A 20,266-nucleotide genomic window follows, 5' to 3' on the forward strand; every position below is an offset into this window, starting at 1 on the left:
CCAGAAACTTAACTGGACCAGCCACATGAATACTGTGGCTACAAGAGCAGGTCAGAGGCTGGGTATTCTGCGGCAAGTGACTCACCTCCTGACTCCCCAAAACCTTTCCATCATCTACAAGGCACAAGTCAGGAGTGTGATGGAATTCTCTCCACTTGCCTGGATGAGTGCAGCTCCAACAACATTCAAGAAGCTCGACACCATCCAGGACAAAGCAGCCAGCTTGATTGGCACCCCGTCCACCACCCTAAACATTCACTCCCTTCACCACCGGCGCACAGTGGCTGCAGTGTGTACCATCCACAGGATGCACTGCAGCAACTCGTCACGGCTTCTTCGACAGCACCTCCCAAATCCGTGACCTCTACCACCTAGAAGGACAAGGGCAGCAGGCACATGGGAACAACACCACCTGCACGTTCCCCTCCAAGTCACACACCATCCCGACTTGGAAATATATCGCTGTTCCTTCATCGTTGCTGGGTCAGAATCCTGGAACTCCCTTCCCAACAGCACTGTGGGAGAACCTTCACCACACGGACTGCAGCGGTTCAAGAAGGCGGCTCATCACCACCTTCTCAAGGGCAATTAGGGATGGGCAATAAATGCCGGCCTCGCCAGCGACGCCCACATCCCATGAACGAATAAAAAAAAAACTGACGAAGGGTTATGCCTGAAACATCAACATTTTTCCTTTCTTTACCGATGCTGCCTGACTGAATATTTCTAGTATTTTCTGTTCTTGATTCAGATTTGCAGCAACTACAGTATTTTGTTGTTTGTCTTTACATACCTTTTAATCTCATTATATGGTAGTTCCTCTTCTCTTATTGTGACATATACATCATCCCATTTACTGTTAAAAAAGAAGGAATTCATAGCAATACATAAAGTGCTCTTACAGAAGTAACCCATGGTGTAATTTCAGCGCCTTTGTGTTTATTTTGCTGAAGTTACTTTCTCCTTTGTAATTCTATCTTTCATTGACCAATCTCTGAGCTCTTCCTATCTACTGATAAAGGGAGATTTTGCTGGGGTTTGTGCCCAGGCACACTGGATCGTTTGGGCGCAGCAAATATTAGAAAATTGGGCACATCAGAGCCCGTGCCTATAAAGGAATCTGCCTGATTACCCTTCAATTAATTTCAATGGGAAAAAAAATCAAGCGATTTCCTTTACAGGCATACGCTCCCAACATGCCTAATTTTTCGATATTCGCTGTGCCCAAGTAATCCAGTGCTATTGGATGCAGTCTCAGGAAAATCTCCCTTGAGGAGTCTCCTCCTTCACTTATTGCATATTAATTTCCACTTTTTTTCCAGTTGTGGCACAGTTCTTTTCCTCCAGCTGTGTCCCAGGTGCCCCTGCTACTTTGCCTAAGCTGTGTGCGCTATGTAAAGGAAAAGGAAAAAATCACTGCCATCGATCACACGTTGAGCCCTACTATGATTATTCAGGAGCATTTCAGTAGGTATTCCTTGTTTCTGAAGCCTGAAATCATCAAATTTTTACATAAGACAGCACGTTCCACTCCTCTGGTGATTGGATGCGGTTTAGTTGTAGACAAATTTGAATCTTTCCTTCCTATTGGTTAATATTAATGACGCATCATTTATTTATGATGCTGTGGTGGGTTTGTTTATGGTACAGCGGAGGGTTTGTCTATGATAATGGGCTTTGGATCTGCTGCAGTGTGAAGTTTTGAAATCATGATTTAAATTTTTTTATTTTTCTATTTCTTTGGAATTAAATATAAAAAGGTGTAATAGCAGATTAAATTTCTTGATTGCATGTTGTTCTATGTCGAAACCCGCTGGAGATTCTTGTAAAAGATTTATCCGGTGACAAAGCCCCTGTGACATTCTAAATTGGGGGATGAGACTTGTTCTTTATGGTAAACTGATTGGAGTGGTTATTTCTTTCTAGGTGTTTGAAGGATGATGCTGGAGAAGTGGCCTTTGTGAAACATACCACAGTGCCAGGTAGGTGAATCTGTACAAACTTTCTGGATCTCAGCAAAAATCTTAGTTTTGCACATACGTCCTGTCTACAAAACTTTTGTTCCTTTTGCCACGTTTTGTCACACTTTTGAGTCAACTTTGTCAACATTTATAATGAGTTGTGCCTTTCTAAATCCGTCACTCTGTAATTATACAATCTGGCCACTGGGTGACTTTTCTCCACAAATTGCTTAAAATGCTCTCTGAAAGTTTTTTATTTGAAAATTTTTCAGCAGCTGTTAAGGGATATGGGGCTAAGGCATGTATATGGAGTTAGGTCACAGATCAACCATGATCTTATTAAATGGCGGAACAGGCTAGAGGGTCTAAATTTCCTACTCCAGTTCCTATCTTCCTATGTTCCTATAATAAAGTTTCAGTACTCTACAGGGAGTGGGTGGGCTGGCTAGCTGGCAGGCATCAGCAAGGGCACTGACGGAGTGGCAGGGGTGGGACAGGAATGCTGTCATCCTGAGAGAGGACAGCAGGTTCAAGTTCCATGGAGCCACTGCCACTTGCTGCCTCTTGTTATGCGCCACCTTCTCCTGCAAGAAAGCGGGATGTTTGTCGATGAGTGTTCTGCAAGATGTTTGGGTGATGTGGCTGTCATGGTTGAATAGTGCCAGTGTGTGTGACCTGTGAGTTGTGGGTGTGTGGCTTGTAACAGTGGTAATGTGTGAGGGTGAGAGGAAGCATCTGATTGGAAGAGTTGAGTGCTGATTGAAAGAGTTTGTTGGTATGTGGGTGATGGGGGGGCGTAGTACTTGCAGCAGTGGATGCGGCTAGTGGTGCAGTTGGTAGGAGATGCCACGTGACAATTGACCTCACTCACCTTGACCACTTGTGTCAAAGCATTGAACTTCTTCCTGCACTGAATCCATGTCCGTGGTGCTATCCGCCTGGCATTGACTTCGTCCCCAACTGCCTCCCACTGCCTCAGGAGCATATGTCTGGAGGGACTCTTGGCCCCCCTGTGGATATAGGATTCCCATTCCTTCTGATTACCTCTAGCGCCAAGGCCTCTAATGCATCAGCAGAGTACCTTAGTGCACGCTCTCTTGCAGGCCTGGTATAAACTCAGATTGGTGATTGGATGATGTGGGATTTAGTAGTGCACAGCCTTTATTCAATGTTTTAATATAACTCAACAGTTTGTAAACGTTGGGACGGGACCTGCATCTGTGTTTTACATGTGCGATGTCTGATCTCCGTTCAGACTCCGTGCGGACCCATATCTTATATTTTGCAAATATCAGAATCCTGCAAATGTTGAGCAGCCCAGTTGTTGGTCTTTAAAAATTCCGGAGGTCCCATCATCACCATGCTGCACTACATTGAAGCACATATTCACTTCCTAATTGACTCCTACCACTTCCTGCAGCCACAGTGCACCTCCCCTTTAAGAGGTGCAGGCTGCCTTAAAGTGATGCTAGCCACTCGTGATATCTAGGCCCCCTGCTGATGAGCAGCCACTCAACAGCACAGGTAGCCCTGGCTGAACACAGCAATCAAGTAAATCACCAGGCAGCACGAATGTTATGTCAATGAGCGGGCGCGGGCTAATCGCGCACCGCAACTCCCACGCCCGGTTTTGGGGGTTATCTAATATAACCCCCACAATGTCCAAAATAAGGGATTAAACAATTTTTTTTAATTCACAGAATTACTTATTTCACAGTAACATGATTTAATTTATTCATAGAGTTGTTCATTGTGTCTTTTAATGTCTTTGTTAAAGTTTTTACTTGAAGGCCTCAGTCTCTCTCAAAAGCCTGGGGTTTGGACTTGATATTTTTGCCCAGAGCTGCGATGTTGTGAACTGAATTTGGATTGTGCAGTGTCAGCATGTGCAATGTATCTAATGTTTCCAGGGTGCTTCAACGCCATTCAGTCGGATGTGCTGATGAAGTATTTTTCTTCAGCTTCTGGTAGCTTTTGCTCATTGGTTTTTCTTCAGATAATTTTGAAAAATAACTGGACAGATTTCATAAACTTTATTAAGGTAAAATTTATACTGAATGCTTTTTTAACAGAGAAGCTCTGCGTGTGTGTGAGAAAAAAAAATTCTGTGTAGACACCTGTTGTAACTTTTGTCTTATGTTCTATAAACCTCAGAAAGTGTAGTAAACTGAGAGAGAGAGGCTGGGGTCAGGGAGAGTGATTGATAGAGAAGGGAGACAGGAAGCAAGAGTGAATCTCTCCATTTTAATGCTAGTTTCAATTTTTAAAACACACTGGGTGAATTATGAACATATGGAAATGTCAGGCAGAAAAGACCAGCTGGTCCATCTAGCCTATCCCACAGAGTCGTCATGCCTTATGCATCACAATAGAGACACTCCCTTCCCAACCGGAACCATGTAATCTCCTGGGAGAGGCAGAAAAACAGATTAAAAACCCAGGCCAATTAGGGGGAAAAAAATGGCAAATTCCTCTCTGACCCTCTAGGCGATCAAAACTAGTCCAGGAGATCACATTGACACTGACTATATTACGGGGTACCCACCACTTATACGACATGATCTCCGGCCCAGACAGAAACAGGTCCAGCTCGCTCTTGAAGACATAAAATGAATCAACGGTCACCACACGAGCTGGCAATCTGTTCCACTGGTTTACTATTCTCTGGGAAAAGAAGAACCGCTTAACATCCAACCTAGTTTTGTCCTTATGTAACTTGTAAGTGTGACCCCTGGACCTCCCTAACCTATCCAGTGGAAATGATTTGTTTACACCAACACATTAGTCCCTTCATTATATTGTAAACCTTGAATTTTAAAGCCAACTAATTATCTCACCTGTGTTGTTGACAGTTAGAAAAGTTAATTTCTTACAGCTGTGAAACAGAAATTTTAATTGCCACCACCTATGAGACAGAGAAAAAGAGACATACAGATAGAAAGAGGCAGACAGGCAATGTCTTTCTTCATTCTAATTTGTTTTCTTTTTTAAAGGAACTAAAGTTTTTGGGGAAATAGATAGGAAGGGGAGGGTTGGAAGGGAAGGGCAGGACGGAAATATATTGAGAGTCAGAGGGCCTCAGGCCTCTCGCCATCTGCCCTTGGTGGAACAAGTGAGAGTGAGTGGGAAGTGAATAGAAGCTAACTATGAGGTACATGATAGTGGAACAATGGGGAGGGGAAGTTACAGTGATTGTAACGGATAGTTCAAAGGGGAAGAAGTAGGGGTAGTGATGGGAATTGAGTGAATGGGATGGTGGAAAGATGAAGGAGTGGAGGATATGATGGGAGAAAGGAGATGGGGGGAAGCTGGAGTGATTGAGGGGAGGGGTCTGGAAGGGAGCTGCTGAGGTTAATATTTTCCCCATAATCCCTATCCTGAATGCAGATTGCAGCCGTTGGTGGTTCCTTTCCCTGCCACACTAGCCTCTCACCTGAAAGGAAAGAAGAGAGGAAGATTAAAAAAAAACAGAGAGTAAAGCAAAAGAGGATAGAGAGAGAAGCAAAAAAGCTAGGGAGAGCGATGCAGAAAAAAAGAGAAAGTGAGAGTTAGAAGCAGAACAGAAGAACATAAGAAATAGGAACAGGAGTAGGCCAAATGGCCCCTCGAGCCTGCTCCATAATTGAATAAGATCATGGTTGGTCTTCTAACTCAACTCCACTTTCCTGCTCCATATCCCTTGATTCCCTTAGTGTCCTAATATCCATCGACCTCAGTCTTGAGTATACTCAACAACTGAGCATCCACAGCCCTTAGGGGCAGAGAATTCCAAAGATTCACAACTTTCTGAGTGAAGAAATTTTTCCTCATCTTTGTCCTAAATGACTGACCTCTTATCTTGAGACTATGACGTCTAGTTCTAGACTCTCCAGCTAAAGGAAACTGCCTCTCAGCACCTACTCTGTCAAGCCCTTTAAGAATGTTATACGTTTCAATGAGATCACCTCTCATTCTTCTGAACTCCAGGGAATATAGGCCCATTCTACTCAATTTCTCTTCATAGGACAACCCTCTCATCCCAGGAATCAATCTAGTGAACCTTTGTTGCACCCCCTCTAAGGCAAATATATCCTTCCTCTGTTTTCTCTCTCCCTTCTTTCTTGAATAGCGGGGTTATATTGATGTGGGTGGGGCTGATTTGGGACTAAAAAGGAGATCTACACATGGAGGCAGCAGGCATGGCTGAGGTACTAAATGAGCACTTTGCATCTGCCTTTACCAAGGAAGATGTGCTGCCAAAGTCACAGTAAAAGAGGAGATAGTTGAGATATTGGATGGACTGAAAATTGATAAAGAGGAGGCACTATAAAGGCCGGCTGTACTTAGAGTAGATAAGTCCAGGTCCGGATGTGATGCATTCTAGGTTACTGAGGGAAGTAAGGGTGGAAATTGCAGAGATACTAGCCATAATCTTCCAATCATCCTTAGATACGGGGGTGGTGCCAGAGGACTAGAAAATTGCAAATGTTACACCATTGTTCAAAAAAGGGTGTAAGGATAAACCCAGCAACTACAGGCCAGTCAGTTTAACCTCAGTGGTGGAGAAACTTTTAGAATGCGATAACCTGGGACAAAATTAACAGTCACTTGGACAAGTGTGGATTAATTAAGGAAAGCCAGCATGGATTAACAAAGGCAAATCGTGTTTAACTAACCTGATTGAGTTTTTTGATGAGGTAACAGTGAGGGTTGATGAGGGCAATGCAGTTGATATTGTGTATATGGACTTCCAAAAGATGTTTGATAAAGTGCCACATAATGGGCTTGTCAGCAAAGATGAAGCCCATGGAATAAAAGGGGCAGTGGCAGCATGGATACAAAATTGACTAAGTGACAGGAAACTGAGAGTAGTGGTGAACAGTTGTTTTTCGGACTGGAGGAAGGTATACAGTGGTGTTCTCCAGGGGTTAGTGCTGGGACCACTGCTTTTTTTGATATATATTAATGATTTGGACTTGGTTGTACAAGGCACAATTACAAAATTTGCAGATGACACAAAACTTGGAAGTGTAGTGAACAGTGAGGAGGATAGTAACAGACTTCAAGAGGACATAGACAGGCTGGTACAATGGCGGACACGTGACAGATGAAGTTTAATGCAGAAAAGTGTGAAGTGATACATTTTGATAGGAAGAACGAGGAGTGGCAATATAAACTAAATAGTACAATTCAAAAAGGGGTGCAGGAACAAAGAGACCTGGGGGTATATGTGCACAAATCTTTGAAGTTGGCAGGACAGATTGAGAAAGCAGTTAAAAAAGCATACGGGATCCTGGCCTGTATAAATAGAGGCATAGAGTACAAAAGCAGGAAAGTTATGATGAACCTTTATAAAACACTGGTTCAGACGTAACTGGAGTATTGTGTCCAGTTCTGGGCACCGCACTTTAGGAAGTATGTGAAGGCTTTAGACAGGGTGCAGAAAAGATTTACTAGAATGGTGGTAGGGATGAGGGACTTCAGTTACGTGGATAGACTGGAGAAGCTGGGATTGTTCTCCTTAGAGCAGAGAAGGTTGAGAGGAGATTTGATAGAAGTGTTCAAAATCATGAGGGGTCTAGACAGAGTAGATAGAGAGAAGCTGTTCCCATTGGCAGAAGGGTCGAGAACCAGAGGACACAGATTTAAGATAATTAGCAAAAGAACCAAAGGCGACATGAGTAAAAACTTCTTTACAAAGTGAGTGGTTATGATCTGGAATGCACTGACTGAAAGGGTGGTGGAGGTGGATTCAATCGTGGCTTTCAAAAGGGAATTGGATAAGTACTTGAAGGGAAAAATTTGCAGGGCTACAAGGAAAGGGCGAGGGAGTGGGACTATCTGGATTGCTCTTGCAGAGAGCCAGCATGGGCTCAATGGGCCGAATGGCCTCCGTCTGTGCTGTAACCATTCTATGATTCTATATTTGCCACCTTCCAATCCACGGGGACCATTCTAGAATCTAGGGAATGCTGGAAGATCAAAACCAATGCATCCACTATCTCTGCAGCCACCTCTTTTAAAAACCTAGGATGTAGGCCGTCAAGTCCACGGGATTTGTCGGCTTTTAGTCCCATTAATTTCTCCAGCACTTTTTCTTTACTAATCTTAATTGCTTTGAATTCCTCACTCTCATTGGGCCCTTGGTTCCCCACTATTTCCAGCATGTTTTTTGTGCCTGCTACTGTGAAGACAGATACAAAATATTTGTTTAACGTCTCTGCCATTTCCTTATTCCCACTATAATTTCTCCTGTCCCTGCCTCTAAGGGACCCATGTTTACTTTGGCTAATCTCTTCCTTTTTACATACTTGTAGAAGACTCTTACAATCTGTTTTGATATTTCTTGCAAGTTTACTCTCATATTGAATTTTCTCCCTCTTTATCAATTTCATCCTTTGCTGATTTCTGAAACCCTCCCAATCCTCAGGCTTACTACTCTTTTTGGCAACACTGTAGGCTTCTTTTAATACTACTTTTAACTTCTCTAGTTAGCTACAGATGGATCATTTTTCCCGTGGAGTTTTCATTTCTCAAGGGGAGCAGGAGAGAAACAGCAACATAAAGACAAGAGTCACATCTATCTGCTCAGAAGGGACCCACTTTAATGGCAGGCACTTCAACTTCACCATCTCTCACTTCCTGAGATGAATTGGTGCCCAGCATCTCCATAGCCTTCTCTTCGTGGGGACTTCACTCACAGATGCTCCCTAGTCCTCCGCCTATAGCCCTTTGTTTGCAGCATTGTGGGCATTCTTCTCCCACATGAGGAGGGTATGGTTTCAACGCTGTGTTACATTCTCCTACCCTTCCTTTTCCATTTGTGTTAACGTTCACCTTCTGAAATGCAAGAATGGCAAATGTATGAGAACATTGAAATGATAGATGAAAAACGTGTACATGTGGGGAAGGATGATGGAGTGGTTCAGGTGAGAAAGTAATTTCTTTCTCAATTACAGCCAAGGGATTAGTACTTGAACACTTATGACATGAAATATACATTTGTCGTTGTGATTTGTGATTCCATGGTTATTGATCAGTGTTCAGGCTGGAGAACCCTTTTCAGGTCCTTCAACCTCTTTCTGCATTGCAGAGGTGTCCTAGGTGGTCAGCAAGATTCGACTAACAGCTACTGCCCCTTCTTTCCAGGTTGCTTCAATACAGTTTTTAGTCTTTTTCCCTTTATCACCCTTCTCAGCCTTATCTTACTTAAGAAACACTCTAACTCACTGTCTGTAAAATTAGCTGCCTCTTCTCTTCCTGCCACTTGCTCCTGCCAGTTTAGGAATGAGGCCACTCACCTTTAGGAGCAGGCTGCCTTTAGATTATGTCACACTCTGCCATCCTTTGACTCCCGCCCCATGTTTTCTGGGCCTTCGTTGGCGCTTCTGCACTATTACTTGTGGGATTCATGACCATGACCTGCCCAGCATTATTCAGATGAGCTGAGCCTGGAATTTTTGGTGGGGTCACTTCCGGCTCGCAGAACTCAGAATATCACAGCCATAGTGTCAGGACTGTGCTATACTGTGCTTACATGTTGCATCTGTAATACTGTGTCAGTTAGGTTGGGTCTGTGATACACTGTACCAATGTGTTGGGTCCATGATACACTATGCGAGCAAAAGACAGCAAAAAGTAACTAAAGGATTGATTAAGAAAGGGAAGATAGATTATGAAAATAAATTAGCAAAAAATATAAAAACAGATAGCAAGAGTTTCTATAGTTATATAAAAAGAAAAAGGGTGGCTAAGGCAAACGTAGGTCCCTTAGAGGATGAGACCGGGAAATTAATGGTGGGAAACATGGAGATGGCAAAAATGCTGAACAAATATTTTGTTTCAGTCTTTACGGTAGAGGACACTAAGAATATCCCAACACTGGACAAACAGGGGGCTCTAGTGGGGGAGGAGCTTAATACGATTAAAATCACTAAGGAATTGGTACTCAGTAAATTAATGGGACTCAAGGCGGATAAATCCCCTGGACCTGATGGCTTACATCCTAGGGTCTTGAGGGAAGTGGCAGTAGGGATTGTGGATGCTTTGGTAATAATTTTCCAAAATTCTCTGGACTCGGCAAAGGTCCCAGCAGATTGGAAAACTGCTAATGTAACACCCTTATTTAAAAAGGGTAGTAGGCAGAAGGCTGGAAATTATAGACCAGTAAGCCTAACGTCTGTGGTGGGTAAAATTTTGGAGTCTATTATTAAGGAGACAGTAGCGGAACATTTGGATAAACATAATTTAATTGGACAAAGTCAGCATGGCTTTACGAAGGGGATGTCATGTCTGACAAATTTGCTTGAGTTCTTTGAGGACATAACGTACAGGGTGGATAAAGGGGAACCAGTGGACGTAGTGTATTTAGACTTCCAGAAGGCATTCGACAAGGTGCCACATAAAAGATTATTGCTCAAGATAAAGAATCATTGGATTGGGGGTAATATTCTGGCATGGGTGAAGGATTGGTTATCTAACAGGAAGCAGAGAGTTGGGATAAATGGTTCATTCTCTGACTGGCAACCAGTAGCCAGTGGTGTTCCGCAGGGGTCAGTGCTGGGTCCCCAACTCTTTACAATCTATATTAACGATTTGGACGAGGGGACCGAGTGTAACATATCAAAGTTTGCAGATGATACAAAGATGGGAGGGAAAGTAGAGAGTGAGGAGGACATAAAAAACCTACAAGGGGATATAGACAGGCTGGGTGAGTGGGCGGAGATTTGGCAGATGCAATATAATATTGGAAAATGTGAGGTTATGCACTTTGGCAGGAAAAATCAGAGAGCAAGTTATTATCTTAATGGCGAGAAACTGGAAAGTACTGCAGTTCAAAGGGATCTGGGGGTCCTAGTGCAAGAACATCAAAAAGTTAGTATGCAGGTGCAGCAGGTGATCAAGAAGGCCAACGGAATGTTGGCTTTTATTGCTAGGGGGATAGAATATAAAAACAGTGAGGTATTGCTGCAGTTATATAAGGTATTGGTGAGACCGCACCTGGAATACTGCATACAGTTTTGGTGTCCATACTTAAGAAAAGACATACTTGCTCTCGAGGCAGTACAAAGAAGGTTCACTCGGTTAATCCCGGGGATGAGGAGAGGTTGAGTAGATTGGGACTCTACTCATTGGAGTTCAGAAGACTGAGAGGAGATCTTATTGAAACATATAAGATTGTGAAGGGGCTTGATCGGGTGGATGCGGTAAGGATGTTCCCAAGGATGGGTGAAACTAGAACTAGGGGGCATAATCTTAGAATAAGGGGCTGCTCTTTCAAAACTGAGATGAGGAGAAACTTCTTCACTCAGAGGGTGGTAGGTCTGTGGAATTTGCTGCCCCAGGAAGCTGTGGAAGCTACATCATTAAATAAATTTAAAACAGAAATAGACAGTTTCCCAGAAGTAAAGGGAATTAGGGGTTACGGGAAGCGGGCAGGAAATTGGACATGAATTTAGATTTGAGGTTAGGATCAGATCAGCCATGATCTTATTGAATGGCGGAGCAGGCTCAAGGGGCCGATTGGCCTACTCCTGCTCCTATTTCTTATGTTCTTTTGTTCTTATGTTGGGTCTTTGATGCACTGTGAGAACATGTGGGGTCTGTGATACACTGAGGTAGATTTTAGTCTTTACTGCCTGGGCATTAAGCATTACCTGGGTGTGATTTGGCTACCTGATTTTCCTTTCTGCATTTCACCTTGGCAGTGCTTGATGCCCAGGTGGTAAGGATGAAAATCTACCCAACTGAGTCAGCATGTGAGGTTTGTGATAAACTAACCTGAATTTCTCTGAATCCACCCCTACAGAGTTGGGGTATAACCTCCGCCATGACCCCTGCAGTTTCCTGGGTCAGGGGTCATTATGTATCCACAGCGGCTTCCCAGTGGGAAATCAATGGGATGAAAATCGGGTGGGTTCTATAACGGGGTGGGGGGGGGGGTGGGGCTGTGGTGGGGTGAACGTGCTGGGGGAGATCTGCTCCACTAGATTATTGCCCTGGTAGTGAAGATCTACCCCAATGTGTCGGGCCTGTGTCTTTCATACACTGTCAGCGTGTTGGGTCTCTGATATACTTTCAGTGAGTTGGGCCTGTAATATACTGTGCCACCACCACAGATAATTACATAGACACTGTAATTTTATATTTACAAAACCCTGATATATAACTTGTAGTATCTGAGCTGAGACGGGAACAGAGGGTGGGAAGAGTGCACAAGTCTGACTGATGATATTTTTTTTTGCATTGTTCTTAGCTGCTGAGAAGCAAAACTATAAGCTCCTGTGCACAGATAATACCAGAAAGAACATTGATGATTATAAGGACTGTCACTGGGCAAGAGTGCCAGCTCATGCAGTGGTGGTGAGAAGCGATGAAGTTGATGATGAGAAGAATCAGGCAATTTGGAGATTCCTTTCAATAGCTCAGGTATGCTAGCATCTGCAGACTGGAACCTTTCGCCCATCACTCAGTGTCAACACTAAACACTCTTAGCTTGGATGTGATACATGGGACTCCAGAAAGAAAGATTTGTAACATGTACTGCCTTATAAAATCTCTCAGAAACATCCCGATTTACTTTACATGGAATAAAATGCAGTGATAGGCAAATATGGTAGCCAATTTGCACATGACAAGATCCCACAGATAATAATTGGATGAATAGCCAGTTAACCTGTCATCAGTAGTGTTGGTTGGGGGATGAATGTTGACCAGGATACCAGAAGAACTCCCTGCTCTTTGAACAGTGCCATGGGACATTTAAGCCCATCTGAACGGGTAGTCGGTTTAACATCTCATCCAAAGGACAGCACCTCCTGCAACCTAGATTATGTACTCAAGTCCTGGAATGTGGTTGGATTTCACAATCTCTAACTCAGAGGCTAGGGTGCTACCACTGAACCAAACTGACAGTGGTCTCTTTATTACTCTGTTTTGCTGACTGCGTTAACCTTCATTCTATCCTCCTCAGACAGCACAATAGGTTTCCACAATATGTTTAGAGAGCTGGGTCTTTTTTACTTTAGAAAAGTGTAGACTGTGTGGAGATTTGATTGAGGTCTTTAAAATAATGAAGGGATTAGACTCTTGTCCCCATGGATAACTACTTGAGTCAGATAGGTTTGGGAGGACAGGGCATATGCAAAAGAATAGAATTAGGTTAGATGTTAGGAAGCTTTTCTTTTCGCAGAGGGTCACTGACCTTTGGAACAAGATGCCAGTTCGCACACTAAGGATTCAAAAGGGAGTTGGACGAGTTCCTAAGTATGGCCAATAACAGAGTTTTTACGATATGTAGGTGGGGCATTGAGTGATGTGCCTCATGATCACTGGTTTCCTGAATCATGTTTTGCTTACCTTTGGGGGTTGGAGAGGAATTTCCCACAGTTTTACCCCCTGAATTGGTCTAGGGCTCTTTCTCTGTTTTTTCGCTTCTCTCAGACCATGTGGGTGGGTGGGAGGCAATGGAGGTCATGATGCTCAGTTGCACCATGATGATATGGAACAGCCTTAATGGACCAGCTGCTGTTTACCTGACTGCTATTTTTGTATGCATGCATGCTGAGATAAAATATCACTCAAAATCCATAGGACAAATATCACTCAAAATTCACAGATCAAATATCATTCAGAATGTACTGAGATCAAGTATAAGGTCCTTGCCCAGAATTCTCTCTTTGCATCTTGTGGTTATTTCTGTAGGTTTACTTTTAAGGACATGAGAAAAAGATATATCCCACCCAATGTAACTTGTTGGCTTTGCTTTCTGTAACTTATGGGCAGTTTATGCTATGGACATACACCCACCATGAACTGGGTTGAAACTGCCCTGGGTCATTTCATTTAACCCTCTTATAGGCTTCAGAGAGAGGCGATTTTCATCTCCTTAGTGTAGGCTGGATCAGAACCCAGGTCCCCAGAGCTGAAAAGACATTGCTGTCACTCACTGGCCCATCCACTGTTCCCTAAACAAAGCAATGCCTGTTCACCTGAAGCTGTAACAAGAAACCAGTTAGATATCTTGACTTCTAGTTAGAAACTAAGGCATTGAGCTTTCTATTTAATTTCACACTGATGTTCCCTACTGGGCAGTCACTTTTAGATTTTTGTAAGCTGTTTACTAACACGACTAGAAATAGCAATGTAAAAGAACTACTCCACGGTGAGCTTGTGGGAGTTGGTCTAGGTCAGTTGCTCTCTTTTTCAGAGCTTCAAATAGTTTCTGAAAGTTTGTTAAGAGTTTGCTGCGCTTGTTGCAGACATCAGAAAATGCTCTCCTCAAGCAGGCGTGAGTCAGGATTGTCTGCTTTCAGCCAGGGAGCATTCAGATCTTGGTTCAGGGCCTAGTTTGTAGTAGAGACTTAATAGAGAGCCAGGTACCTCTAAGTGCTGGTGCCAAATTAAAATATTGAAAATGTGGCTGGATGAAGTGTTCCTGCTGCCATTGATGGGTGAGATCATGTTCGGACACTCCAGGCAAGTTATTAACTGAATGATAATTGATGGTTTTTAGTTTAAAAAGTTTTTGTTTAATACTTGAGTTTTAAGAGGATTCATATAAACACCACTGGGTTTCCGAATGTTGTGTTTTACAGAAAAGATTTGGACCAAAGAGCAAGGGAACATTTAAACTCTTCAGTTCAATAAAATATGGACGGCACGACTTAATGTTTAAAGACTCAACGGAAGAGCTGATTCAGCTTCCCAAAGAAACAAATTACCTTCTGTATCTCGGCAATGAATATGCAAATGCTATAAAGGCTATTAGGAAAGGTAGGAGTTTGCTTTGGTGAGAATTAAAAGTAACTGATGCTTTGTTTGCACTGGAATTACCTTTGTTCATCTTGGTTCCACTCCAGATCAGAAATTGTTATGTTATGTTTGAGAGCTTTCAGTAGTGGACTGTTGGATGCTGATTCAGAGGGCCCAAGATCAAATCCCAGCCTCAAGTGACGTTTGATTTTGATTAAACTCTGTGGGCATGATCTATAGCTTTTCCATGAACTCATACATCACAAAAAAGATGTGACGTTATAGCTCTCTCACCCTAATGAACAGAGATGCTGGCACAGAGTGATGGGGAGAGCGGAGTGGAATCCAAAACACAAAGCATGACCAGTACAATGGCCACTCCTCTGTTACCTGACACAAGTGCCACAAATCAAAGGTGGATTGGACTCCAGACATGATCTTGGAGTCACACTGGCTGATGAGGTGAGTAAGTGACCGAGTGGATATGTGGAGTGTTAACTCTGAGTTGAATTACACAACACCTTATACTCTGGAGTTGAATTCTACTTCAGAATAAAAGTAGTAATGTGGTAACTCAAAGTGAGTGTGTACAAGAAATTCTGTGCTCAATTCTGTGCTCAATTCCTTGTGTATTCACGTGCTCCAAACCAGCAGCTAAATTTGTTAGCAACACACTGAAGGGCATACTCTCCCAATTGTATCATATTGAGAAGGCTATCGCTGGTTAACCAACAATGCCTGACCAGTTATATACTTAGGGTTATTAAAACCAGGTTTCAACCATCGCCACTGATAAATTCTTGCAATTTTTTCAAAACTGATTCCCCCTCCCGCCCCGAATTTCTCATTGTTTTCTTACCAAAAAATGGGGTCGAGAGATGAACGGGCATCTGTGCTGTGTGCTGAAAACCACTCGACTCAAATTTTTTGGTAGGCAAGAAATGAAAACTGTTCAATTTGGATTTTTTAAGGAGACCCGGATCATCTTTAGGTACTGCAGTGAGGACAGTATTCTTTATACTGCAGAAAATAGTCTTTCATTCATAGTTAGATAAAGAGCAAGGACAGCAGAGCACTGATACAGTTACCACATTGATAGTGCCCAGAAGACTGAGGTCACCAATCACACACCAACTGTTCCCCTGTGCATAACCTCCAACAGTTTTTATGATACCATCATCATAGTGGCAGGTAAGTGGCTGGATCTATAACAGTAAATACTGATTCTTCAGTTTTACTTTTAATTTTTTTTAAAACACTCCAAGGGCTTAAATGCAAGTCTGATGATGAGACCCACAAAAGTGGTGTCTATGAATTGTGTAAATAATTATGGATTGTAATTCAGCTTGATTATACCTTTTCTCAGTCTCTTGCTTGCTTCTGAGTTTTAGTGATTTTCCAAGTAGTAATTGTTTTGTTGTACTATATTTTTCTAAATTTACCCATATTTTTGGGGGTTCAGTTTTTTTTTCCTTACTGATTTTTCCCATTTCTTTACATTGAAAATAAAAGCTGAAAATGTTTGGGGAAAAGACTGGATTTTTAAAATTGACTTTAATGATCCTTATATACACTTAATAGAAAACTGCCCTCAGTTTATATTCACAGTCTTTACCCTCTTTGTGCTTTTTAAGTTGTGCCTCATTCTCTGAGTGAGGGGACTGTAAGAATACTTTTTCGCCAGTCACATTTCAATCTCATCCTGCACCACTGACAGGAGATATAAAAGAGCAGCTCATGCCAACACTCTCTCTGACTATAAAGGGTGAGGACAATACAAAGGATCTAAAAAGCAAGATGTTTTACCCTGTGTGAAATACAATGCAGTGTCCTACTCTAGTTGCTGTCCTCTGTATAACATGCCCCAGCCTGTCCACTATCCTGTGTACAGCACATACCAGCTTGTAAATATCACACATGAGCTTGTATGCCATCCTGCATATAACATACACCAGGCTGTAACACACTGTGGATTGTATGTAATCCCATTGTAACATGGCTGCACTAGGTCCCAGTGTACCATTGTTAGTTGATGGTGAACACACAGTCGACACAGGTAACCTTGACATTGGGTCTATCCTGACAGCACGCAGCAAACTCAATGCAAGAAGAAAAGGAGCTGCATGTACTTACTGGGTAGCTGCTGCCTGTATGGCTGGCAGGATTTCCAGGTGTAATCTCATTCTGTAATTCAGACGATGGTTACAACTTACTCATGGTTTGGTCTTGTAGTTTATGGTGCCATGTTCAATTACTCCCAGATATCTGTTAAACTTTAAGACCTAATTAATTCATCATCCCCTCTCCAATGGGTATTATATTTACAATGAAGAAAATACAACGTGAATTATCCACCAACATTTTGATTTTTTTTGTTGCTGGTTTTCTCCCCTCCTCTCCTGATTCCTTGCTGGGATCTGATTCCATAGGCTGTGCAGTCTCTGGTCTCTCACCTAAAAGGCCATTTTTCATTTGTGAGTCCAGATACCGAGGGGGTTAATTTCCACAAGGATTCTCCCGCTCATCGGCCTTAACTTTGGCCGAAGAGCCACAGAAACCCCGTAAAAACAACATATATGCTGGTCCGCTGTTTTTGCAGTATTTCTGCGGCTCTTCTGCCGAAGTTACGGCAGGCCAGCAGGACAACCCTTGTGGAAACTGACCCCCTTGAGTGTATTCAGGCTCTTCAATTGTTGAGGGTTTAGCAGCCTAGCCCGATCCTGTCTTCACATGATGTCCACACCAGGACACTTTCTGACAGGGGTCACTGGTGAGAGATTCAGTGTGGACCTGGCTAGTTTTTCACCTGCCTAGTCCAGGGGTGCTGAAGTCAGTCTACTGTCCACACTGAGTGAGATCTGCTAACTCAGCATAGTGAAACCTGGGATCTTATACATTTTATAATCTAGTTTCACAGTTGGGGGTGCCTTTACCAATGGGGCCATTGGGAGACGATGCAGTTCACTGTTCCTTTGCTGTGCTGTAGGATGCTTGATCTCTGAGGTTGTCCAATTCATGCAGTATTACCAGACTGTTTATACAGGGACTCACCGATTGAAACGCTGCTCCAGTCTGTAAATTATAGTTTATCAGAGGAGGATAACAAACCCATTCAAAATGTTTGTGTTGTAGATGACAGCAGTACCTTGAGTCGTGACAAGATACGCTGGTGTACCATTGGTGATCTTGAAAAACGGAAATGTGACAGATGGACGGCAGTAAATTGCGTCACGGGCCTCAACGCTGAGGACTGCATCAAACAGATTATGGTAAATGACAGCAATGTTTTACAAAACATTTTTCATGTTTATCAAGTTAATGTTAACAAATGGAACAGTTTTCCATTTTTTTTGACCCTAGGTCAAGTACAGCTTGGGATAGCTATAGAGTAAAGCTCCCTCTACACTGTCCCATTAAGCACTCCCAGGTCAGATACAGCACAGGTTAGATGCAGAATATATTCCCTACACACTGTCTCATCAAGCACTCCCAGGTCAAGTACAGCATGGATTAGATACAGAGTAAAGCTCCCTCTACACTGTCCCATCAAACACTCCCACCTCAGGTATAGTATGGATTAGATACTAAGTAAAACTTGCTCTGCAGTGTCTTTGTCACGTCTGGGTTTTTCCACTGTTGGTGACAAAGGACATAGAAATACATCTGCCCTAACATGGGCGAGCGTATTCCAAAGACATGTAAATGCTGGGTATATATCATTTGCAACTCTGGGTGTTCAAAATGCTGGTGCATTCCTGTTATCAGTGGTGCTGGTGGATCTTTTAAACTTTAAAGGGTCATCCTAGCCTGTGCAATTGATTGAAGGTGATTGATTATATAGGCTAAAGTGTTTGGAGCAATTTTTTTAAAAGGAAGAAACTTTGAGGTGGGGCCCTGGGCTGTTGGTCATGCTACGTTACACCGATGCCCATCGCAGCTACTTTGTGTCGTGGCCCCCATAAACGAGAATCCCGCCGCCGTGAGCCTCCCTGAAGAATTGATCAAGCCTTTCCGAAAGGTGCAACTCCCACCCCACCGAAGTTGCAGTGGATTCCGTAAAAGGGAAAAATCCCAGCCAGTATTTCCAAGATCACGGGATCTGAGAATGTTGATAATACTGTGCATGGTTCCCATTGACAACGACATAAAAAACAGCCTACCCATAACAAGAAAACCACCTCTCACATAACATAAACAAAACAACCTCCCCATATATAAAAAATGAAACTCCCCATACATATATAATCCACCTCAACCCATACGCAAAAAATTCAAACCACCACACACACAAAATCCAACATCCAGACCCAAAGAATTCAACTTGTACATAAAAAATCCAACCCCCCATATATAAAAAGATCCACTCCCATACACACAAATCTAACCCCTCTATTCACAAAAATCTAAAACTCCCCATACGCAAAAAATCCAAAATACAAACTCCACATTCACACAAACTCAGACCCCCACATGAGCAAAAACTTAGCCTCATGCCCAAAAATCTAGACCTTTTCACACACAAAACCCTGGACCTTCTCATACACAAAGATCCCAACCTGCCCATATACAGAAATTCGGCACTCCCAGCAGAGAAGACTGCAGGTCAGAGAATTGGTGCTACAATATGGTAGCGCTATCTCCAACCCAGTCTTCCTTCAAGCAAGGCTTCCCTGTCGGGTATGTGGAATCACTGAATCTAGGCTGAAGAGTCTACACTCTCCCATCAAGAGGTGAAGTAAAGTGGAATGAGGGTCTGTGGCTCACACCACTGAATTTCCCCCATTCAAGACTCTGGAGGACCCCAATGCTCATTTTACATAGGCATATATGGACATGGTACATACAAGGAGAGAAATGAAATTTATTACAGTAGAACAACACAACATAATGACTGTATTCTACCTATAGCAGCAGAGCAAGCCTCACTCAAATACCTTAATTAACACAATGTACAGCTAACAGTTTATACATCTAAAAGTTCTACCACATTATAAGCAAGCACATGTTATAATGGCTATTGCAATGGCAGAGGCAGACCAGCAAGGATGCCATTCCAGCTGCAGGGAAATAGCAGGCAAGGGGGCCATCCCAATCTAGAGACAGATAGAATGTAGGTGACTCTGTGATCCAAATGACAGAGACAGAGGGGTTAATTTTAATCTTCCCACCTGGCGGGAAAAGTGCGTGGGAGGGGTTAAAATCATCTAACTCCACTTACTGATCTGAGGCCGCCCCATTCTCATCAGCAGCATTTTATCTTCACTGACTTTGAAGTCGGCCGACGCTCCTATATTACAACAAAAGTGTCTCGTTGGCTGTAAAGCGCTATGTGATTTCCTGAGGTCGTGAAAGGCGCTATGTAACTGCAAGTCTTTTTTTTCTTGGCACAGCTCCATGCACGACTACTCTGTTTTCTTTGATGCAGCCAATTGTCAATCCACTTCATTAACTGCACACGTATTCTGTGCTTTTCTACTTTATGGATCAACCTCTTATACAACACTGTATCCCAAGCCTTACTGAAGTCTAGATAAACAATGTCCACAGAGCTTCCTTTATCCACAAGATCTGAT

At 42.9% G+C, this 20,266-nt stretch overlaps 1 protein-coding gene across 1 annotated transcript in view; it reads left to right on the forward strand.

Annotated features, from left to right (window-relative positions):
• LOC137331631 (serotransferrin-B-like) overlaps positions 1 to 20,266 on the forward strand; it is a 67,195-nt gene that overhangs the window by 21,194 nt on the left and 25,735 nt on the right. Inside the window, exons 5-9 of the mRNA XM_067995558.1 lie at positions 1,323 to 1,467; positions 1,927 to 1,982; positions 12,196 to 12,368; positions 14,537 to 14,714; positions 17,826 to 17,962. Of these exons, the coding sequence (XP_067851659.1) occupies positions 1,323 to 1,467; positions 1,927 to 1,982; positions 12,196 to 12,368; positions 14,537 to 14,714; positions 17,826 to 17,962 (689 nt within the window). The remainder of the gene's footprint in view (positions 1 to 1,322; positions 1,468 to 1,926; positions 1,983 to 12,195; positions 12,369 to 14,536; positions 14,715 to 17,825; positions 17,963 to 20,266) is intronic.

Source organism: Heptranchias perlo, chromosome 13 (assembly GCF_035084215.1).
Source record: "Heptranchias perlo isolate sHepPer1 chromosome 13, sHepPer1.hap1, whole genome shotgun sequence".
Classification (NCBI taxonomy): domain Eukaryota; kingdom Metazoa; phylum Chordata; class Chondrichthyes; order Hexanchiformes; family Hexanchidae; genus Heptranchias; species Heptranchias perlo.